A 22,780-nucleotide genomic window follows, 5' to 3' on the forward strand; every position below is an offset into this window, starting at 1 on the left:
AATTGGAAATCGCTGAAATTGGAGAGTTTTCCCCATTTGCTGCTCCCCAACCTCCCCCTTGGCCTCCCCCCACGCTGGTTTTTTGGTTTTTTTTTTTTTTTTGGAGTTGGTTTGGAGCAAAACAGCTGAAATAGTCAAAATCCGACCTTGGGTTTGTCCCAGCAGCCACGCTCCGCCTCTCCCTCGGGAATTGTTTTCCCTGGATCTCCTCAGGGTCGGGACCTGCCTGCTCAGGGATGCTGGGGGTGAAACCCAGGCCCCCCTGCAGGGTCTGGGAGGATTATCCCACCCTCCCTGATCTGCCCGAGCTCAATCCCTGCTTCTCCATCCCAGCTGCAGAGCAGAGATAACTCCGGGCTGGAAAAAGCAGGGCCAGGTGCAGGGATGTCCCCAGAGGGGACTCTGGTGGGCTGTGATAAGTTCACAGATCCCAGAATGATGAGGTTGGAAGAGACCTCTGAGATTGAGTCCAACCTGTGCCCCAACACTCACCCAGACCATAGCACCCAGTGCCATGTCCAGGCTGTTTTTAAACCCACCCAGAGATGGTGATTCTGCACCTCCCTGGGAAGAGAATTCCAGTGCTTTATTATTCTTTGGGTGAAAAATTTCTTCCCAATATCCAACCTGTCTTTTTCCTGTGTCCTCTTCTGGTGGCTCGGGCATGGAGAATCCCCACGCCACCAACAAGCACCTGCAGAGAGAGGCTGGGGAAGTTTTAAAAAATTTATTTATAAATAAAACCATAAAATTAACCAGTAGTTTACATCAGTCACCAGAAAGAACATCCAAAAAAAATCAACAAAACCAACCAAACAAACAAAAAAAAACCTGCAGAAAAATAACTCTCTGTCCAGGCCGGGACCTGGAGCGACACACCTGGAATGCGACGGGCACACACAGCGCGGTTGTGCAAAGGCAGCACGGCGAGGCCTCTGGAGATCACATCACAGAGCTGGGGGCACACGGGGCCGAGGGGACACGCCTGGGGACAGGGACGGGGACGGTGCCACCGCGGCCGGCGGGAGCAGGAGCGGGGAATTGCCGCCGTGGGGCGAGGTCGGGAGGGGCTCTGCTCCCCGCGGCTCCCGGGCGGGGCCGCGCCGATATCGGGTGGGGGGAGGCACAAAATCCCTCCCGGCCCCGCCGCCCCTGATCCTTCAGCTTTGCAAACATCCTTCGGCTGGGCAGGGGCTGGGCATGGGCAGGGACTGGGCATGGGCTGGGCAGGGCTGGGCATGGGGATGGGCAGGGCTGGGCTGGCCCCAGGGGGCACCCGCAGCAGCCTCAGGTTGGTTTTTCCAGCGGGCCGGGGGTGAGCATCGCTTGTGCCAGTGCCAGAATGGGCTGGGCAGTGCCAGACCCGGCTGGGCAGTGCCAGGTATGGCTGGGCAGTGCCAAGAAAGGCTGGGCAGTGCCAGGACCGGCTGGACAGTGCCAGACCCAGCTGGGCAGTGCCAGGTATGGCTGGGCAGTGCCAGACCCAGCTGGGCAGTGCCAGGACTGGCCAGGCAGTGCCAGGAGTGGCTGGGCAGTGCCAGAACTGTCTGGGCAGTGCCAGGTATGGCTGGACAGTACTAGGCTCAGCTGGACAATGCCAGGCCCAACTAGGCAGTGCCAGGACTGGTTGGGCAGTGCCAGACCCAGCTGGGCAGTGCCAGGACCAGCTGGGCAGTGCCAGGCCATGCTGGTCAGTGCCAGGAAGAGCTGGTCAGTGCCAGAAGTGGCTGGGCAGTACCAGGACTGGATGGGCAGTACCAGACCCAGCTGGGCAGTACCAGGACTGGCCAGGCAGTGCCAAGAAAGGCTGGGCAGTGCCAGGAAGAGTTGAGCAGTGCCAGGACTGGCTGGGCAGTACCAGGCCCAGCTGGGCAGTGCCAGGAGTGACTGGGCAGTACCAGGCCCAGCTGGGAGAGCTGGGGCAGTGGTTTGGGGTGCTCAGGCCTGGGCACAGAAGGCACAGACTGGTTCCTGTGTGTCACTTTTCCAGGCTGCAGTGGCGCGAGGGATGCGGAATTTTGCACAGCTCGGAGCCCGTGGCCAAATTGGCGGCGCTGGGATTGTGCAAGAACCACCCCCCCCCCCAAGAGCCCTGGAATGGGGCAGTGGGTAAATAATTGCAGCAAAAATATCATTGCACTGGCACAGAGGGGTCCCCTGGGGCCCCCACCCCACCAACTGGGTCCTGCAGGTTCCCTCCCCAGTCAGGGGGACACGAGGGTCACCAGCAGGGCCACCTCGTTATCTGTGGAGCCACTCGCTGGTGGCAGGAGGAACTTTTAAGAGCTGGGGTAGAAATTAAGGTGGAAGTGGTTGGTTTGGGGTGTTTAACCAGCCCCCCTTGGCCGGATCCCATGGGATCGGGGCATGGGAGGAGATAAGGCAGCCGGGGCTCCCAGGAGGGACGGCCCCAGCGAGTGCAGGGGGCTCTGGGGTGAACACAAACCCCAGTCCCTGGTCAGACCGTGGCTGGGACATTCCTGTGAACCCTCAGATCCAGCTGCTGTCTGGCAGCCGGGAGAAGGGATGGAGTCCTTGGCCATGGGAGCTGGGAATGCCAGCAGAGGGAGGGCGGTGGGTGCAGGGCAGGGGGGCTGTGCTCGGACTGAATGGGTTCAGGGTGATCTCAGGGTGATCTCGGGGTGATCTCGGTGAGTTGGGCAGTACTGGGGGGATGTGAGCAGGTGTGGACCTTCCTGAGGCCCTCATGGGCTGGCAGGGGTGGATGTGGCAGTGGCAGGAGGTGGCTCTGTGCTCCCATGGTGCCGAAGGAGGGTGAGGAGGAGTGGGAGCTTCCTCCAGAGAGCTGGGTCTGATTCCTGCCACCATCAGCAGGCAGGACGGTGCTGTGTCCATCCCCGGAGCTGGGCACACACTGGGGATGATTCCTGCCACCATCAGTGGGCAGGACGGTGCTGGGCCATCCCCGGAACTGCCATCCCTGGAGCTGTGCCATCCCCAGAGCTGTGCCATCCCTGGAGCTGTGCCATTCCCAGAGCTGTGCCATTCCCAGAGCTGTGCCATCCCCGGAGCAGGGCCAGGCTGGGTTCCCCAAACCTGGAGCAGAGCATCCCCTGGGCGCTGGGCACAGATGGCAGAGAATTCCCTGGAGTCCTGATCCCTGCCCGGGGGCAGAGGGGGCAGTGCCGGGGGAGCTGCGGGCACGTCACCATTGGCACGAGTGGCTTGGTCACCTCTGGAACACGACGGGCGGCGGAGGGACGGGGGGGACACGGCTCAGCTCGGCTGCATGGGGCAGGAGCCGAGCGGCTCGGGAGGGAGGGGACAGCTCCCCCGGTGGCTCAGATCTCGGTGGCGATGATGTCCTCGTAGGGGACGTCGGCGCCGGGGATCTCCAGCTCGATGGGCTCCTTGCCGTCCTCGCCCGCCGCCAGCTGCTGCAGCATCTTCTCCAGGCTCTGGTTCCTCTTGTACATGTGCAGGTAGCTCTGCTGCAGCTGCTTCTGGTAGTGGATCACCTTCTCCTTCTCCTCCTTCCACGTCTGCCGCTCGTGCTGGAAACTGCAGCTCATCTGCTCGTTGTTGTCGCGTTCCGCCTTCAGCTCCGCCCGCAGCCTCTCCAGCTGCCCCTGCAGGGCCTGGGCATCGTCCCCGCCCGGCCGGGGCCCCTGGCGAGCCTCGCTGAGCTGCTCCCGCAGCGCGGCCAGCTCGGAGCGCAGCTCCAGGATCTCCTGCTCCAGCAGGTTCACCTTCTCCCGCAGCAGCTCCGACTCGTTCTTCTTGCGCTGCAGCTCGTTCTCGCACACCTCCAGCTCCATGGCCTTGGTGCGCAGCGACACCTCCAGCTCCTGGCTCTTCATCTCCAGCCCCTCCATCTTCAGCCTCACCTCCTTCAGCTGCGCCTTCAGGCTCAGGATCTCCGTGGTCTTGGTGGTGAGCTCGGTCTGAGACTCCTTCAGCTGCTGCTTCAGCAGCGAGATCTCCCCGGATTTCTGGCACACCTGGGGGGGGGGGGGGAACACCTGAGTTAGGGCTGGAGCACGGGGAAAGGGCAGGGTACCCTGAAATAAAACCACACAGCACGCTGGAACCTCCAAGGTAGAAAGAAGGGCATTTTAATTTCTATTGTAACATTTTTAGATTCTCAAAAGTGACAGTGGATTGGAGGGTGACAGTGCCACCTCTCCAGTGACACTGGACAAACCAACAGCCTAATAAATTTCCCTTCCTCTAGAAAAGAATGTAAACCAATAATTATTTACAGAAAAGTGCTGAGAAGGTTTGTTACAAGAATGTAAAGATCAGAAGGTTTAGAAGAACTTAGAGGAACAGGGTACCCCGTGTGAGCCGGGCACAGCTGGGGTGCAGCACCTGGAGACCCCGAATTTAATTTTCTTACTGTAATTTTTTAGAATCATAAATTAATTACAATTAGTATTTATCATTAACAATACATTCAATAATGTTGCATATTATTATAATTAAATAAATTATATTCAATATATAATATTCAATATATAATATTAATAGTTATAATTCATACCACATTAAATAATATCTCATATTATTTAATATCTCATAATATCTCATATTATTTAATGTGGTACAAATTATAAATATTAATATTATATATTGAACATTAATATTATATATTAATTATATATTAATTTATAATTATTATACCTCTTCCCAAACGTTGGCATTTCCAGCAGATTGTGGAAATTCTCAGCAATTCTCGGTGTCTGCTCAGCAATACCAAGGAGTAAATCCAGCTTAAGCAGAGAGTGGAAGGTTTTACTGCTCCCTAACAAACGGCCATGGCAAGCCCAAGGAGTTCCTATTTCCTTGTGGCAAGGCAGTTTTACAGCTCCCGTGGGGCAGGAAAACTGGAGCTGGAGGCCTGGAATGCCGAGTTATTTCAATGCCTGAGGGGTTTGTGCTGTGCTTGTTCCCTTGGGAAGGTTCGGGGGGCAGGGAGAGCCTCAGCCCCACTGCCCTGGGGACAGCCTGGGGCTCTGCTGGGATCTCACATCCATCTGGGATGGGCTGGGATGGGATGGGATGGGATGGGATGGGATGGGATGGGATGGGATGGGAAGTGCTGGGGGGTTTGGAGCTCTCCCCCTCGCTCCTTGATCCCCCCTTTGCCTCTCACCTCCCACTGCGTCTCCTCCAGCGCCGGGGCAAAGCTGGTCTTCTCCTTCTCGTAGGACCTCAGCTTGGTCTCCAGCAGGTTCTGCTCCTTCATGAGTTTCTCCAGCTCCTCCCGCAGCTGCTGCTTCTCCTGCTGCAGCTGGAACACCTGCAGGTGCAGCACCTGCTGCGTCCGCTGCGTTTTCTGCGAGGTTTGCTTGAGCTTGCTGTTGCATTTCTGCTTCAGCCCCTCCAGCTCCTCCTTGCAGCGCCGCTGCTTCTCCTCGTAGGCCTGGCAGGAGCTGATTTCCTTCTCCTCGAAGCTCGACTGCAGCTCCTGCAGCTCCCCCTCCCTCTCCAGCAGCTTCTGCTCCAGCTCCTGGATGGTGGATTCATCGGTGGCGATGGGCGAGCGCACGCAGGCGCTCTTCTCGGCAGCGGCGCGGTGCTGGGGGGCCTTGCCGGGGTTCAGGATCTTGTTGCCTCCATCGGAGAAGGACATGGCCTTGAGGCTCATCATGTTGCTGTCCTGGATGATGGCACACTGCAGGATGTTGTGGGCAGAGCCCCCGAAGCGGCTGATGGGCCCCATGGGGGTGACCAGGGGCTCCAGCTGGTAGCTGCTGCTGGTGCTGTGCGTGGGCAGGCTGGACATGGAGTTGCGGCCGGAGTCGGACAGGCCCCCCGAGCACGGCAGCGGCCGCAGCTCCTGCTCCTTGGCCTTCTCCGGGGGGTGCAGCTGCTGGCCCAGGGGCCCCCCGCTCTCGGGGGACGAGTGCAGGATGGCCCCGGAGCGCGGCAGCACCGGCTTGAAGGCCGTGGGACGAGGCAGCGGCTTCTCCCCGCCCTGCTGGGGAGAGCGGAGCCGTCAGCACCGAGAGAGCCCCGCGTGTCCTCCTGCCCCTTCTGCCCCCCACGGTGGGACTGTCCCCCCAGGACTCGGGGCTGCTCGAGGGGAAGCTGCTGGGTTTGGAAATTAAAGGATCCGAATCCTTCCGGCCGTGCTGCCGATCCAAACTCCCGAAATCTGAGTGCCCCCAGCTGCCCCTGCTCTCCCTGAGCTTCCTCAGCCACCACAACCAACACAACCCTGTGGTGGCACCTGCAGACGCTTTGGGGACAGTGAGACATCCCCCCGGCTCCCAGGGCCGCTTTTCCCCACTCACCACTTCCAGCTGGCTGGGGAAGGGCATCAGCTTCTGCGGCGTGGGCGTCCCGAAGTCCAGCCCGCTGGTCCCGGCGGGCACGCCCAGCTCCCCGCTGCCCAGCGCCGCGTAGTCCGGCCGCTGCGAGCCGTGCGCCTTCTGGCTGACCTTGATGTAAAAGAAATCCTCATTCTTGCTGCTCTTGGAGCCGGACTTGTGGCCGGAGTCCTGCGAGAAGCCGAAGCGGAGCAGCCCGTCCGAGTAGCGGTTGAGCTTTTTCAGGTGCGAGGACTTGCGGAGCTTGTACTGGGAGGCGCGGCAGTGCTTGCTGTGGAAGCTGTGGCCGGAGATGAGGCTGCTGACGCTGCCCATGCTGCTCCCGGCGCCGCCAGATCATAGCAGAGCCCGCGGTGAGGCCGGGAGCGCCGAGCCTGGGGACAAGGGGACACGGCGTGAGCCAGGAGAGGCCACCCGGGGGTGGCAGAGATCCCCGCTTTGGGGGCTGAGTGGTAAAAATCGGTTAGAAAGTGTAAAATAGCTGATAGATTGTGAAGCAGGTGTTAGTTCGGTTATTCTATTGTAAAAGGGGTTGGGACCCAGGACATTCCTCTGGCTGCCCTGGAGGACTCCAGACCCTGGCAGGGGCTCAGAGACCTTGGCCTGGAGTCAAAACCACCTGGGCCTTGGATTTTAGCCATGGAAACAATTCCCAACTTTGTGTGAGGAGTTACAGACCACAAGAGTTTGAGTAGAATGGCAGTGAATTTGTCACAGGGTGAAAAAGCAGAATTTGGGGATTTAGAATGGGGGTTCAAGAGGCAAGAGGGAGGAACTTGGGTGTGTCCTGTCCTCCTTCTCCTTCTCCTTCTCCTCCCTCTCCTGCTGGGATGGTGACCCTTCTGGGTTGGTTTAGAGCACACACAGACTGTCTGACACTGGTGATGGCATTGGGAAATTATTGTCAATAAAGCCCAGGCAGTTCTTGGTATGAAAAGCCAACAGCAGCCCAAGGGCAGGGGCTGTGCCCCAACCCGACCTGCTGGGCAGAGCTCAGCAGGGCAGAGAGAGAATGGAATAAAGAGAAAATAAACAGCCTTGGAAAGCAGAGCTGACAATTCCCACATGTCCTGCTGGACATCAGGGAAAGGATCTTTCCCAGAGGGTGGCCGGGCACTGGCCAGGCTCCAGCTGTGCTTGGGAGCATCCTGGAAAAAGCCAGGAAACGGCTTGAAATGGCTTTGATTTATTATTAATTTAAATGGCTTTTATGAAATATTTAATTAATCGAAGTGGATTTTTATCCATCCTGAATAAAGCCGGGAAAAGTTCTCTAAAAACGCCCAGAGGAAGAAAAGGGATTTGTGGCGATTTTTAGGAGTAATCCCAACAGGTTCCTGCATCTCCTGCCTGTTCCTGGCCAGATCCCGGCTCCACAGCCTCTCCCGCATCCCTCTCCACTTCCCAGCGCTCCTCTTAACCTGCCTGAAAAGGGCTCCGCGAGCCTTAATTAGCGTTAATTGCCGAGCGGCCCTCGAGAGAGCGCTGAGTGCTGCCATCAGAAGCACGCGGGGCTCTCGGCTCCGAAAAACATAAATAAAATAAAGCCGCAGCTCCTGGTGGCCTCGGCGACACTCGGCTCCAGTGGGGACGCAGATCCAGCTCGGTAATTAGCGGTGAGGAGGGGGAAGGCGCGTAAATAAAATGAGCTGGGTGCTGTTTGCACTGGAGGAGGAGGAGGAGGAGGAGGGAAGGTTTCTGCTCCGTGCTGTGTTTGAGCAGCTCAGAGCTCCCACGGGGTGTTCCAATCCTCTCCAGAGCTCCCCAGGCAGAGTTCTGGTGCTCCAAGCAGGAATCTGGGGGTTAAAGTGGGAGTGGGAGAGGGTTGGGTGGTGGAGGGGGTGGAGGAAGGCTGTGCCAGGGCCCCCTCACTGGCAGATCCTCAATCCCAGAGTCAGGCCGCTGTTTTCCCATTCCTCTTTTCCTACTCTTCTCTTTTCCTACTCTTCTCTTTTCCTACTCTTCTCTTTTCCCACTCCTGTTTTCCCACCCCTCTTTCCCCCCTCCTCTCTTTTCCTCTTCCTCTCTTTTCCCACCCTTCTTTTCCCATTCCTCCTCTTTCCCCCTCCTCTCTTTTCCTCCCACCCCTCTTTTCCCATTCCTGATTTCCCACTCCTCCTCTTTCCCTTTTCCTCTCTTTTCCCACCCCTCTTTTCCCATTTCTCTTTTCCCACTCCTGTTTTCCCATTCTTCTTTTCCCATTCCTAATTTCCCACTCCTCCTCTTTCCCTTTTCCTCTCTTTTCCCACTCCTCCTCTTTCCCCGCTCCTCTCTTTTCCTCCCATCTCTATTTTCCCACTCCCCTTTTCCCACCCCTCTTTTCCCATTCCTGTTTTCCCACTCCTCCTCTTTCCCCACTCCCCTTTTCCCACTCCTGGCTCCGGCTGCTCCCAGCCCCACCCGCGCTCATCCCTCCCTTTATTTCCTTTCCTCTCCCCGTGCCCGAGGACCGGCTTGGCTGAAGGGCAGAGGGAGGACGGACAGACCGCCCGCCTAATCCCCAAATCCTTTTTTGGGAGATTAGGAGAAGCCAGAAAGGCCTGAGGAGCTGCCGGGACGCCGCTGATATGGCAAAAGCTCCGGGAAGAGCAGGAGGGGAGGGATCGCTGCGGGGGACGCGACAATTGTCCCCACAATTGTCCCCAGATTGTCCCCACTCCCCACAACTGTCCCCACAATTGTCCCCACTCCCCACAATTATCCCCACAATTGTCCCCACATTTGTCCCCACTCCCCACAATTGTCCCCACTCCCCGCAATTGTCCCCACAATTATCCCCACATTTGTCCCCACTCCCCACATTGTCCCCACTCCCCGCAATTGTCCCCACTCCCCGCAATTGTCCCCACAATTATCCCCACATTTGTCCCAACAATTGTCCCCACAATTGTCCCCACTTCCCACAATTGTCCCCACAATTGTCCCCACATTGTCCCCACTCCCCACAGTTGTCCCCGCACAGCCCGTGCCGGTGCCTGCGGGGGGTGGAAGGCGCTGTGACAATGACACCGGTGCCACCTGCGCTGTCCCCGGGCAGCGCTCAGCGCTCAGCTCAGCCCCGGGCTGTGACATTTCTTTTCCACGCACCCACGGCCCGTCCCTGGACATTTATTTCCCCCCGGGGGGTTCACACGCACGCACGGCGGGGCTGGGGGGGTTTGAGCCCCTGAAGAGGTCGGAGCCGCTCGCTGCCCCCTCGGGCTGATGCCCCGCGGATTTTTTGGGGGCCTGTGGGAGATGGGAGAAGGGGGAAGCAGCGCTGGGACTTTCCAGCCTCTTGGCAGGAGGCGTTTCCATCAACCCCAGCCCTCCCACGCACGCCCGAGAGGGTTGGGCACGTTTTTCTTCTCCTTCCCTTTAAAAAATGAACATTTTTGAAAGCCGTGGGGGAGTTGGAATTCGCGGGAGCAGAGCTGGGAGGGCACGGGAGCCCCAAGAGGGGTCAGAGCTGTGCCCTTTCCTCGTTCAGCGCCTCCCCTGGGGGACTGCAGGGGTTTGCTGAGCCACCGAACCCCCTCACTGCGGCCACTGAGGGCATTCACACCCGAGACCTGCGCGGACAAATCGGGGCTGGGGGCTCGGGGGGGTTTGGCTGGGTCAGGGCAGGGGAAGTGAAGTGAGAAAGGGAAAAAAAAAATAAATGTCAATGGTGATGAGAGTGCAGGGAGTGAAAGCGGGGGTGGCCCGTGGGCAGCTGGGGGTGCACAGCTGGAGAGGGGGAGCACAGCTGGAGAGGGGAGCACAGCTGGAGAGGGGGAGGAGAGCTGGAGAGGGGGAGCACAGCTGGAGAGGGTGAAGCACAGCTGGAGAGGGGAAGCACAGCTGGAGAGGGGAGCACAGCTGGAGAAGGGAAAGCACAGCTGGAGAGGGGAAGCACAGCTGGAGAGGAGGAGCACAGCTGGAGAGGGAGAGGAGAGCTGAAGAAGGGAAAGCACAGCTGGAGAGGAGAGCACAGCTGGAGAAGGGAAGCACAGCTGGAGAGGGGGAAGCACAGCTGGAGAGGGAGAGGAAAGCTGGAGAAGGGAAGCACAGCTGGAGAAGGGAAAGCACAGCTGGAGAAGGGGAGCACAGTTGGAGAGGGGAAGCACAGCTGGAGAAGGGAAGCACAGGTGGAGAGGGGGAGGACAGCTGGAGAGGGAGAGGAGAGCTGGAGAGGGGGAAGCACAGCTGGAGAAGGGAAAGCACAGCTGGAGAGCACTGGGGGCCTGGGGGTGTGACGCGGCCAGAAGTCACAAAACCACAGGATTAAAATTAAAGACTCTGGAGATCGAGTCCAAGCTGTGACCTAAAAGCGAGAGGGGTGACTGGACCTGCGGGTGGGGTCACGGCAATGTCACCGCAGATCCTGGCTGTCCCCAGAGCCCCTGAAGGTGATTACCCCCATCAATCAGCAGTGAGCCAGAGAAGGCTCCAGCGTGTCCCTGTCGCTCTGTGCCCGCAGCAAAGGAGCCTCTCAAGGATCTTTAGTCGGCACCAGGGCGGTGGCAGCAGCACGAGTGTCCCCTCCCCGAGCAGCTCTGTGACCCTGCCGAGGGCTTCCAGCTCCCCTTGGACCCAGGAATCCCGGCATGGAGATCACCCAGAGCAGCTCCTGGGAGCGTGGGGGTCCTGGGGGGGGGCTGATCCCGACAAACAGCGCAGGCTGAACCCCGGGATGGGGGAAAACACGTGGATTCACCCACTCGGGCTTGTGCGGAGAGAGGGGGGGAAAAAATGAATGGCATCTCATCAGCGCAGTCATGCCTACCCCGCACGTGGGAGCGCCGCTCTCCCCTGCCTCCTTCCCCCCGGAATTCAGCCTTATCTCCCTCAATCTTATCTCCCTCAGCCTTTGAAGCTTTCCCCCCTTTCCCCACTGCAGCAGCAGCCGCTTTCCCTGCGCCTTCCCGAGCAGGTTCCCCTGGCAGGAGCCGCGGTTTCCTGGCGGCTCCGCGGTGCTGCTCCGCTCCCTGCCGATCCTGTTCTTCCCCCCCTCTGGAATGCCAGCGCTTCCTTCTTCCCCGCGAGCTCTCGCCCCCGCCTTTTCCCTCCTGGGTTATTATTCATCCTCGCCGTGCAGATGCTCCCACACATTTGGGTGTTTGTTGGGAGATGCCGGGGTAGCACGGAGCAGCTGCCAGGAGCCCGGCTCGGGGCTCAGTCTGAGCCTTCCTCTTCCCCCCTGTCCCACCCGGCCATCTGGGCCTTGGGGACATTGGGAATGTGGCCCTGGAGGGGAAAACTGGGAATTTCCATGGTGGAAATTGCTACCTGGAGCATCTCAGCTGGGCTTTAGTGAAGGGAATGGCTCAGAGCAGAGCCTGGAGCGCAGTATTTGCACTGAGCTGGGCCTGGGAGCTGCACCAAACCCAGACTGAGCCTCCAGGACCCCCAAATGCTGCTGAACCCCCTGGGCTGGGTGAGAGCATCTGCCCTGCTCAGCTCCAGCTCCTGCTGCTCTCTCTGGGCCCAGCTGGGGCCAGACTCCCCAAACCCTCCCATCTTTTAGCCTTCCAACCCCTGCTCTTATTGCTCCCCAGACCTTGCTCTTTTAGACCTCCAAACCCTGCTCTTATTGCTCCCCTACCCTGCTCCTTTTGCTCCCCAAACCCTGCGGGTTTTAATCTCCAAACCCTCCTGCTTTTACTCTCCAACCCCTGCTCTTTTTCCTCCCCAAACCCTGCTGGTTTTACTCTCCAGCTCTGCTCTTTTTACTCTCTAAACCCCGCCCTTTTTGCTCCCTAAACCCTGCTCATTTTGCCCTCCAAATTCTGCTTTTTTCCCTCCAAACCCTGCCGGCTTCACTCTCCAAACCCTGCTGGTTTTACTCTCCGAACCCTGCCAGTTTCACTCTCCAAACCCTCCTGCTTCTACTCCCCAAACCCTGCTATTTTTTCCCTCCAAACCCTGCTCCTTTTGCCCCCCAAACCCTCCTGGTTTTACTCCCCAAACCCTGCTTGTTTTACTCCCCCACCAGTTCTTTTTGCCATCCAAACCCTGCTGGTTTCCCCCTCCAAACCGTGCTGGTTTTACTCCCCAAACCCTGCTCTTTTTACTCTCCAAACCCCGCTCCTTTTTCCCTCCAAACCCTGCTCCTTTTGCCCCCCAGATTCTGCTTTTTGCTCTCCAAACCCTGCTGGTTTTACTCCCCAAACCCTGCTGGTTTTACTCCCCAGACCCTGCTGGTTTTACTCCCCAAACCCTGCTGGTTTCCCCCTCCAAACCCTGCTCTTTTTGCTCCCCAAACAAACAGCAGCATCCAGCGCTGGGAGAGCCCCGGGCTCAGCCGACCTCGCCCCCAGCCCGTGCCCGAGCCCCTCCCGGCGCTGCTGGGGCTGAATTCAGCCCCTGCCCGGGCAGGCGCCGGCCTCGCGGTGCTCCTTTGTGCCTCGGGGCCCCACAACAAGGATTTCATTCACTGCCACCCATTGTCCCCGCTCATTCAGTGACATCCACCGCGCTGGTTTTGATGGCGGGCAGGCACAAAGCGCTCTCCATGCCATTAGCGAGGGGGGGGGGACACTCGTCGAGAAGAATAACCCGCCTCGGTGACACGTTCCAGCCACTCGAGTGGCCCGGGAGTCCATCACACTTGGTGTTCTGTCAATGAGCACCGGGAGAATTCGCAGCCGCCGCTCGTTAAGGAGAGCCTGTGCCAGGGGCTGGGTGGGCTCCGTGCCAGTGTGGCTCTGCCCACTGTCCCCTGGCAGCTGGGCACCCCGCTGCAGGCCGGCGGGTGGGAGTGTGATTGCTCAATAGCAAAAAAAAAAGGGGAAAAAATAAAGAAAATAAGAAAAAAAAAGGGTGGGGGGGAAAAGGCAAAAAATAAAATAAAAAAGCAATCTACATCACACCAGTTCCTGCGGGAGGGTGGCTCAGGTCAAGGCCACTTAGAAAGCCAACAATCATGGCTGAATTCAGCAGCAGCTTTGGGAAGGGCTCTGAGGGAGCCGCGGACACCCGAGGAGGGGCCGAGGTCCCGCCCGGGATGTGCCCACGTGCGACCGCGCCGGGCGAGCAGGGTGGGACCATCCCCGGCAGGCCGTGGGCGGCTCAGAGGAGCGTTTGGGGCAGAGCAGGGGGGGTTTCTGCCCTTCCCGCTGATTCACAGCCAGGAGCAGCTCCGGGGGTGCCACCCCACCCTCCCCGGGCACAGCGGGAGAGGCTCCCGGCCCTGCCCGGGGACGATTGCTCAACGCGCAGAAAATCGGTGTCAGCAGCGTCCCGTGACTTCCCGCGGCTCCTGTTTGCTCTCTGCGGCCTCAGCCCAGCGAGTCCCCGGCCTTAGGGAGGGGATCCGTCCCTCTCCTCTCTGCCCCGCAGCCCCCCAGGGGTGACACAAACCCTGAGAGGCCCCAGGCAGTGCCAGAACCGCCCGGGATCCTGCAGGGTCACAGCCCCTGGGAAAGCCGGGCTGGGAAGGGGCTGGGAAAGGTTCTGGCCCAAAAGAGGCACAGCGCCGAGGCTGCCAGAGCTCCAGGGATGGCATTGTTGGGGGTCTGATCCCTGTTTGTCCCTCCCAGCTCAGGACATTCTGTGATCCTGGAATTAACTGGGATGCCACCAGATGGTGATGATGAGGGACTGAGCATCTTCACCACAGCATCCCCAAAAGTCACTCTGGGACTCTGCTGCTGCCAGGCCAGCCCTGGTACTGCCCTGTGGGTGTGCCCTGAGTGAGGAGGATTCCTGGGGGCCAAAACCTCCCCAGCTGTGGTTTGAGAGCTGCAGGGCCCAGAAAATCGGGATATTCCAGGAGCTGGACACAGCCCCCTGTGAGCCTGGGCAGGGGCTGCTCCCAGCTGGGATGGATGGATGGATGGATGGATGGATGGATGGATGGATGGATGGATGGATGGATGGATGGATGGATGGATGGATGGATGGATGGATGGATGGATGGATGGATGGATGGATGGATGGATGATGGATGGATGGATGGATGGATGGATGGATGGATCCATGGATCCATGGATCCATGGATGATAGATGAATGCTCCCTCCTGGACACAGGGCAGCCTGAGAACAACCCAGGAGCTTGGGGATCCCTGCTCCACCCACCTCGGCTCGGCCTCCAGCTCTCTCTGGCCCCAGCTGGGGCCAGGCTCCCCAAACCCTGCTCTTTTAGCCCTCCAAATCCTGCTATTTTTTCTCCCCAAACCCTGCTCCTTTTGCCCTCCAAATTCTGCTCTTGGCTCTCCAAACCCTGCTGGTTTTGCCCTTTCCATCCTCCCAACACCAACATTTGTACCGACAGCCCCCAGCCCTGCCTGGGAGAGCACGACCCGAATTCTTCCTCCTTCATTTTTGGGTTAAACCCACTCCAGCCCCCCCTCCAGCTGGCAGCCCCGGCTCCACCACGTGCCAGAGCCACCCGGTGCCACCCGGAGCTCCCCGGTTCTGTCCCCGCTGCTGTCGCCGGGCTTTGGGAGCTCGGTGATTCACAGAGCACCCACACGAGGCACATCAGTCATGCTCGGCTACAAAGGGAACGCGTGTGAGACACCGTTAAATATTCCTGGGGCGGAGAGAAAGATCCTTTCAGCTCCTCTAATTCCTCCCAGCATCTGGCTTTTCGCGCTAATGAGCGACTGAGACGGCAATTAGAGCCCTGCTAATTGGCAAGGCAGCAACGCCGCTCCCCGCTTCGCTTTGGGGACACCTGAAGGGGGACAGTGGCACCGCGGCCAGCCTGCGGGATTCACCACCCCCCTCCCGTGGGGTGCAGCCACGGCGCCAAATTTGGGGACAATTTGGCCTCCCGGGGATGCTGTGGGGGACACCTCGCAGGAGGTGCCATCCCCGCAGGTGAGGAGCGGCCCCTCCTGCCCGGCCCTCCCGCAGTGGCCGCGATAATTTGAGATATTTTGGGATATTTGGGGATATTTTGGGAGCCGTCTGGGGCTGGCAGGTGGTGCCGGGGTTGGTGACAGCTGAGCCCGGCTTTCACTCGGGAGCCGCCAGGCCCCTGCTCGCACTTCTCTTCCCGAGCCTGCCCCGCACAATCTGCCGCGGGGGGAGCTGAAATTCCCGGCTCCGGGGCTGCTTTGCCCCGGGAGGCTTCGGGGATGGATCCCTGAATTCCTGCCCGGGCAGCACCGACCCCGGCGGGGCTGGGGGGTCCCGCAGCCTCCCCCGCGCCGTGCTCGGGCTCTTCCTGCTGGGAGGGCTTTGTCTGTCCGGCTAAAAATAGCAGGAACTTGGTGTCACTCGGCATGAGCCCGAAATACTTCTCCTCCCAGCTTGCCGCTGCTCACGTGGCTTCACCCCTGAATTATGGATAAAAACCGGGATGAGGGGCAGCAAACCCATTTGCCTCGGGGTGACACGAGGTGGTGGCACCAAGGGCTCCTTCCACAAACCCCAAAACCTGCAGGAAATACCTGGGCCGAGGCTCTTTGTGCTGCACAACTCCCCCGGGCACAGGAGGGGAGCAGCATCCTCTCCATGTAGAGGCAAAATTTAGCAGCGGTGCTCGGGCTGCCATGGAGACCGGGCTGTGTTTGCAATCTCCGCGCCTTTTATTGTCTCTCCCCCTCTGAAAAGCAGCCAGGAGCAGCAGGGCTGGCATTGCCTCGCTGGCATTGCCCCCCTGGCATTGCCCCCCCTGCTCCCGGTGGCCACAGCAGCCGGCCCACCCCCCCTGGGTGCCCTCTCTGCTCCTTCACCCCCTCTCAGGGCCACTTTGGGCACCTCTCTGGGGGCCAGAAAGCAAATTCGGGCTCAGGTGGGGACCATGAGGGGCACGGAGCCACCTCTGCTGTCCCCTCCTCCCTGTGCCCTGGGGACAGCCAGGAATGGGGGACAAGAGCTGGAACTGGGTTGGTTTGGGGTTTTTTCCTCCAGCCAAGGCTGGACACTGCCTGAGAAACAGGAGGGGGAGTCCCTGGCCCTGGCAGGAGCTGAAAGCCCCAAATCTCTGCCCCAACCAGAGGGAAAACCTCTCCCGGGCAGGGCCTAAAGATCTTCCTCAAACTAAGCCCAGTGCCAGGTCTAGGCTGGGCTTTGCTGTGGTTCCCTGTCTGTGGTACCAGCTACACCCAGCTGAGCTAAATTTGGGGATTTTTTTGTCCCTGCCTGGCGCTCAGAGCTGAGGAAAGGCAGCTCCTGTCGTTGATGAGGAGCCAAGCTCGGTCCTGGCTGCGAGGAGCATCTGCTGCTGCTGTCTCCTCATCCCCAGCTCCTCTCCTGCTTCCCAGAGTGTCACATCCCATCCCAAAGCTCCAATGCAGCAGCAGAAGGGGGGGGGGGGTGAAAAAAAAGGCAAATTCAGTTCTGGCTTCCTATTTTCCTCTTCCTCTCTTCTCCAGACTTGGCCCGTGGTGAATTCCACCCCTTTAATGCCTGGCTGCCAAACAGAGCAGCTCTCCCAACAGGGAAATGTGCATCAAAGTTGCAGGGAATATTTAATTAACCTTTAAAGGAGCTCTTCCCTAAGTGGCTCACGGAGATGTCGCTGGATTGTTCTGAGAATCGGGAGGAGAAAAAGGGGCAGTGAAAGATCCAAATGTTCCTGGATCCTGAGCTGGAACCTCTGACCTCGGCTTGGGCAAGGGGCCAAATCCACAGCACAGCACCCAGGGGAGCTGGGGGGACTCGAGGGGGACACCCTGGGATGGCAGCAGGGATTTTTGGGAGGTTTTCCTTCCCCAGGATCTCCCAGCTGCATCCTCTCCCTCTGCCAGGCCTCGGAGGATCCTTCCCCAGCAGAGCTCGGGGCTGAGGCTCTCCCAGAAATGATAAAAACTCCCTTCAGGCAGGAGCTGCCTCTGCTGAGGGGATAAATGGGAATATTTCAGCCCAGGGGGGAAGTCCTGGCTGTGAGGAAGAGGAGGAAGAGGAGGAAGGGCTGGCTGGGAAGGCTGCAGGGGCACCACACTTGCTGCTGCAGGAACCCCAGCGCTGCTCGTGCAGGATTTGCCTCCCCAAATCCAGGCAACGGCCATGCCTGGCTCCCACAAAAAACCAGGAATTCCTTGGGCCCTCCTGCTCCCAGGGGCTTCTTCCAGCCAGGGGAGCAGCACAAAACCCCAGCAGGCAGCGGGGAAAGCCTCGGCTGGTGACCCACGTGCCGAACCTTTGTGCATTCCCTGCTATTTTTAACTAATCCCGAATGGAAACCCTGCCTGGGGCTGCTGCTCCTGGCCTTGCTCCTTCCCTGCTGCTCCTGGAAAACCCCCCCCGAGGGCAGCTGGCCGGCGAGGAACACCGAATAAATCAGGCAGGGGGTGGATTTGGGGCCTCCCAAGAGAGAGGAGATTTATAAACACACCAGGCAGAGCTCAGGGGGGACAGGAAAAATCCCCTCCAAATTTCCTGTCGGGGCTGAGCTTTCCCTGAGCAGGATGGAGCTCCCACGGCTCTGCCACGGAGCCACAGGCAGGCTGGGCTGCTCCAGGAGCAGTTTTAGGAGCAGTTTTAGCAGCAGGTTTTGCAGCAGGTTTTGCAGCAGCTCCAGGAATAGCTGCAGTGCTACTACAGATTCACACTTGGCCACGCAGCGCGGGCACCGAGCTCTGCCGGTGGCCCCGGGTGACTCCGTGTCCCGGGAAGGGCCCCTGGAGCTCAGCTCGAGCTCTCAGGGATTTCTGGGATGGTCCCAAGGATCAGATTCCTGCCCCAGCCCCGGCCAGGCCCTGCTGCTCTGGGCTGCCCATCTCTGCATCTCTGCATGCCGCGGATGCCTCACCTGAGCCTCACCTGGGCATGACTGGACCTGCCCGCCGCAGACTGAGCCTTGCCGAGAGAGGGAAAAGAGGGATTTGGGGCTGAGGAGAGAGCGGGGGGTGCAGGAGGAGCTGGGACAGATCCCTGGGACAGATCGCTGTCCCCTCCACAGCGGAGCATCCCCCGCTGCCCCTCCTGCCCTGCACACCTGGGCATGGGACCGCAGCCCTGGCAGCCCCCGCGGCCGGGGGGCTCTGCGGGGGCTCTGTGGGGGCTCTGGGCTGCTCCGGAGCTCTCATTTTGCTGCCTGAGCCTCGCCTGCCTTCGCCTCCCCCCCTCGGCAGCGCAGCCTGCCAGGAGCGGTGACTAACGGGTGGGAGGGACGGAGCGGCTCCGGCCCCGTCCAGCGGCCCCGCCGTGCCAGGGGGGCACACCCGGGGGCTCCGGGAGTCCCGCAGCGGGAGCCCCGAGCATCCCCGGAGCCGCGATTGTGCGGCTGAGTGCGCTTTTGCAGCTGCCATTAAATTGCCCCCAACGCATTTCGCACTTGCGGCTCTTTGTGCCGCTCATTAATGGGCCTGGTAATTAATGGCCCTAGAGGAGCCCCGGGAAAACCTGGCTGGGGGTGCGGGGGTGAGCTGGACACAGGGAAGGGACAGAGTGTGACACTGGAAAAGCCTGGCTGGGGACGCAGAGGTGAGCTGGACACACTCAGGGGACAGAGGGTGACACCGGCCAGGACTGGCACGGGAGGCTGGGCTGGCCAGGAGTCCCTGGCAGAGCTTCCCGGGGAAGGTAAATCAGCGCCTGCTTGATGGTGGAGGAGGATTTTTTATTCCCCTGCTGGTGGAAGAGGAGCTCTGGGGAGGGTTTGGCCAGCCATGGGGGCTCCTGTGGAAACCCACGGGCCTGCTCCCAAAAATGGGGCTGGCGCTGGTCCCACTGTGAGCACAGGACACAGACAGAAACCCCTCGGGCCAAGGGGGTGCCACGGGGGGGTGGTGGCAGGAGGGGACAGCAGGAAATCAAGCCCAGCTGCCCCGGGATGCACGGCAGGGATGCAGCTGTGCCACCCCTGCAGCGGGACCGAGGGATGGGGGCACATCCCTGGGGAGGGGGGGATCAGCACTGGGGCTCCCACACGACCCTCCCGTGGGGGTGGGACCCTCCTGCCACACCGGGAGGGGACCTGTCCCCTGAAGCAGGAGGGAGAGCCCAGGTCCCTCCGGAGATGTCACAGAGCAAACACGGCTCGGGTGGCACAGAAGGACACGGGAATGTCGCCTGCCAGGACCTGTCCCCGCTCTCGGTCCCCTCAGGGAGCACCGGGCCGTGCGGATCTGTCCCCGAGCACTCGGTGTCACCGGCTGAGCGGTGACAGCCCGGCCGTGGCAGCTCTCCAGCGCCGCTTTTCCAGGCGAGATTAATCCCCGGCTTTCCAGGAGCTGCGCTGGCACCCGCGGGAGCTGCGCGGCCTCGGGGAGGCTCTGACCTCCCTCCCACGCCTTCCCCGGGCTGCAGAGCCCGGCCCGGAGCGGGGCCAGCCCCAGGAAAGGCCGGAGCCCTGGCAGGGCCGGCGGGACGGTGCTGCCGCATCCATCCAGGTGCGGTTGGCATTTCCCGCAGGGGTCCCCGCGCCAGGCGCGGCCCCCGCGCTCCTTCCTCCCCTCCCACGCACCCGGCGCTGCCCGCGCAGCTCCAGCGGCGAAGAATTCCTGCAGGAGCAGGCAGCCCCTCGCCGGGATGGCTCCGAGCCGATGACAACAAACCAAAGGCATCCATCCGCTCCTTCCCTTCCTTCCCCTCCTTCCCGGGCACGCCGGGGCTCTGTAACCTGAGGCAGCCCGCACCGAGGTGCTGAACAGGCAGAATTTTCTCGCTGCCGTGTGAAAAGAAGTTTTCCAGACTTCAGAGGGAAGCGAAAAGCCAGAGCTGAGCCGCGGGGGAGCCGCGGGCGGCTCCGAGAGGCCAAAGGGATGGGAGCCGCCAACGGGGGCGAGTCCAGCCGCTCTGCCGGGGCCATCCCGGCTCTTTGTGACCGAGCCCGAGCCCTGTCCCCGAGCCCTGAGCCCCGTCCCCACGGTGCCGGACCGGGAGAGGGCCGGTGCGGGGCATCCCCGGGGCCGCCGTGCCCGGCGAGGGGGTCACCCCAAAGCCATCGCACGGTGGGGAGCCCCGACCGCGCATCTCAGCCCCTCCGGGTCCCCTCGGGGTCCCGTCAGTGTCCCCGCAGCTCCCCGGGCAGCGTCCCCCGGTGCCGCCAGCGCTTCCCCCGCGCGTCCCCTCCCTGGCCCTGCCCGGACCCTCCCGGGCACGGCCCCCCGGTGTCCCCCCGTGCCCACCTCGGGTGGCCGCTGGCTCCTCGGCGCGGCGCGGGGCTCCGCGGGGCTCCCGGAGCCGGCCCGGCCGCAGCATCCCCGGCGCGGCGGCGGAGGAGGAGCCTGGACCCCGCGCCCGCGCACCGGGCCCGCCCCGGCGCAGCCCCCGGCTTTGTGCGCCGGCCCCCGGCCCCTCCTCCGCGCCCCCGGCCCCTCCTCCGGCCCCGGGCCCGGGCTGGGGCAGGAGCGGCGTTTTCTGCTCGGATGCTGAGCGAGGCGGGAGAGGGGCCCGCGGGTGGATCCGGGCTCGCCGGAGCTGGGGTTGGGTCCGGCGCCTCGGGAAGCGCTGCGGGAACGGAGCCCAGGGGGAGCAGCCAGGAGCCCGCCCGGCCGGGAAAGGTCCGGGCTGAAGTTCCTGTTCTGCCGGATTCGGAGCGAGGACTTTGAGCTCCAAAATCCCGGCCTGGGCTGCGCCCGGCTCACGCCACAGCCGCTCCCGGTGACACCAGCAGGGAACGATCCCCGCGCCTCTGACCACCGGCAACTCGCTCGGGGGGCTGGAACTGCTGGGCCAGGGGGGACCCGATCCCTTCTGACCCCTCTTGGGCTCGCCGGAGTGCGAGGGACGCTCTAAAGGAAACCCCGAAGGTCTCTGCTAAATCCCATCAGGTGGGCCCCGAGTTCTGTAGCCCAAGCAGGCTGTGCCTGGCCGCAGGTGAGGTTTGTCCTGCTCCTGATTTTCCAGCTCCGTGTCCTTCCCATTGCTCGCAGGCAGCCTGGAACCGGGCTGGAGGTGCAGCGACGTTGCCACGTCCCTTCCGTCCCTGCCCACCGGCCCCGAGGGGGGGTTCGCCTCCTCCCCCTCACCTGGGGAGCCGCTCCCTGCCCGGATTTTCCTGCCCGGAATTTTCCTGCCCGGAGTTTTCCGCCTGCCCCGCGCGGGGCCGGGGCTCTGACGCAGCGCTCAGGAATCCTCGGGCAGCTGGAGCCACATCTGGGCTTGTCCCGGCCACATCTGGGCTTGTCCCGGGCACGGAGCGGCCCAGTCCGGTATGTGGGGAGGGGGGATGGCCCGAGCCAGAACAGGATCCCACTCTAGAACAGGATCCCCAATTCCAGCCCAGGATCCCATTCCAGAACAGGATCCCCAATTCCAGCCCAGGATCCCAATTCCAGCACAGGATCCCCATTCAGTCTCACACTGGGCTGCTGGGTGCCCATGGGATTGGGATGGTGTCCCATGGGATTGGGATCATCCTGTCCCATGGGAATGGGATCGTTGTGCCCCACGGGGCTGGGATGGTGTCCCACGGATGGATCTCCATGCTCTGGCACGGCCCGGGGATCTCAGCCCCGGGATTTGCCCCATTCCCCGGTGGGAGCCGGGCCAGCACCCCGGGAGCGGGCGGGAGGCGTGACCCCAATCCCGGCCCTGCCCTGCCGGGGTTTGACAGGAGCGGGAAGGGAGAGCGGGGCTGGCGTGGATGGGATTGACGGGATTTATGGGATTTACGTGATTTATGGCGCTGCTGCTCAGCAGACGAGATCCACCCCCTGCCTTTTCTTGACGCCGTTTCCTGGCAGCTCCCTCGGTGTCTGTGCTGGGCTGAGCGGCTCCCACAGCCCCGAGAGCAGGGGCTGGAATCCGATACTGTGGGAGCTGCGAGGTGAAGGGAGGAAGAAGAGGAGAGGGAGAGGAGAGAAGGGGAGGAAGAGAGAGAAGGAGGAAAGGGAGAAAGGAGAAGAAAGAAGGAGGAGGAGGAGAAGGAGAAGAAAGAAGGAGGAGGAGGAGGAGGAGAAGAAAGAAGAAGGAGGAGGAGGAGGAGAAGAAAGAAGGAGGAGGAGGAGGAGGAAAGAAGAAGAAAGAAAGGAGGAGGAGAAGGGAGGGAGAAGAGAGAGGGGGAGGAGGAGGAGATGAAGGAAAAGGAGGAGGAAGAGAAGGAGAAGAAAGAAGAGGAGAAGGAGAGGGGAGAAGGAGGAGGAAGAAGAGAAGGAGGAGAAGAAAGAAGAGGAGAGGAAGAGGGAGGAGGATGAGAATGAAGAGAAGAGGAGGGAGAAATAGAAGTAGAAACAGGAGGACAAGGAGAAGGAGAGGAAGGAGAAAACGAGGAGACAGACACGAGAGCACAGAGAGGGTTTAGCAGGATTCCAGGAGGGAAAAGGCCCAGGAAAACGGTGATGATTCATTTTCAGCCAGCTCGGTGTTTCTATAGCAAACCACAAACAGGAGGGATCTGCTCCAGCTGGGCCAGCAGCTGGAGCTCCCAGGAATCCTCCAGGCTGGGGGCTGGAATCCTCCTGAGCTCCGGGCTGGAAGCTGGAATCCTCCTGAACTCCGGGCTGGGAGCTGGAATCCTCCTGAGCTCCGGGCTGGGAGCTGGAATCCTTCTGAGCTCCGGGCTGGGAGCTGGAATCCTCCTGAGCTCCAGGCTGGGAGCTGGAATCCTCCTGAGCTCCGGGCTGGAAGCTGGAATCCTCCTGAGCTCCGGGCTGGAAGCTGGAATCCTCCTGAGCTCCGGG

The 22,780-nt window shown here is 61.0% G+C and overlaps 1 protein-coding gene across 2 annotated transcripts; it reads right to left on the reverse strand.

Moving 5' to 3' along the window:
* Positions 1-713: 713 nt before the first annotated feature.
* LZTS1 (leucine zipper tumor suppressor 1) lies at positions 714-20,349 on the reverse strand. 2 transcript variants are annotated; one of them, XM_050982969.1, is made up of 4 exons: positions 20,285-20,349; positions 6,261-6,670; positions 5,117-5,944; positions 714-3,962 (listed from the first exon to the last, which is right to left on the reverse strand). In XM_050982969.1, the coding sequence occupies exons 2-4, from the start codon at positions 6,609-6,611 to the stop codon at positions 3,303-3,305; spliced, it is 1,839 nt and encodes a 612-aa protein (XP_050838926.1). In that variant the 5' UTR covers positions 6,612-6,670; positions 20,285-20,349; the 3' UTR covers positions 714-3,302. The 2 variants fall into 2 exon arrangements, with proteins under 2 accessions (XP_050838926.1, XP_009098057.3); XM_009099809.4 differs by lacking the exon at positions 20,285-20,349 and having other exon boundaries at positions 5,117-5,941; positions 6,261-8,984.
* Between the last annotated feature and the right edge of the window lie 2,431 nt (positions 20,350-22,780).

This window comes from Serinus canaria, chromosome 22 (genome assembly GCF_022539315.1).
Source record: "Serinus canaria isolate serCan28SL12 chromosome 22, serCan2020, whole genome shotgun sequence".
Lineage (NCBI taxonomy): Eukaryota > Metazoa > Chordata > Aves > Passeriformes > Fringillidae > Serinus > Serinus canaria.

Coding starts and splice junctions, on each gene's coding strand:
- LZTS1 (XM_050982969.1), bottom strand. CDS start 6,611: ATGGGCAGCGTCAGCAGCCTCATCTCCGGCCACAGCTTCCACAGCAAG. Junction 5,945..6,260: donor TCCCCAGCCAGCTGGAAGTG/GTGAGTGGGGAA, acceptor CGCTCTCCCCAG/CAGGGCGGGGAGAAGCCGCT. Junction 3,963..5,116: donor TGGAGGAGACGCAGTGGGAG/GTGAGAGGCAAA, acceptor CCCCCCCCCCAG/GTGTGCCAGAAATCCGGGGA.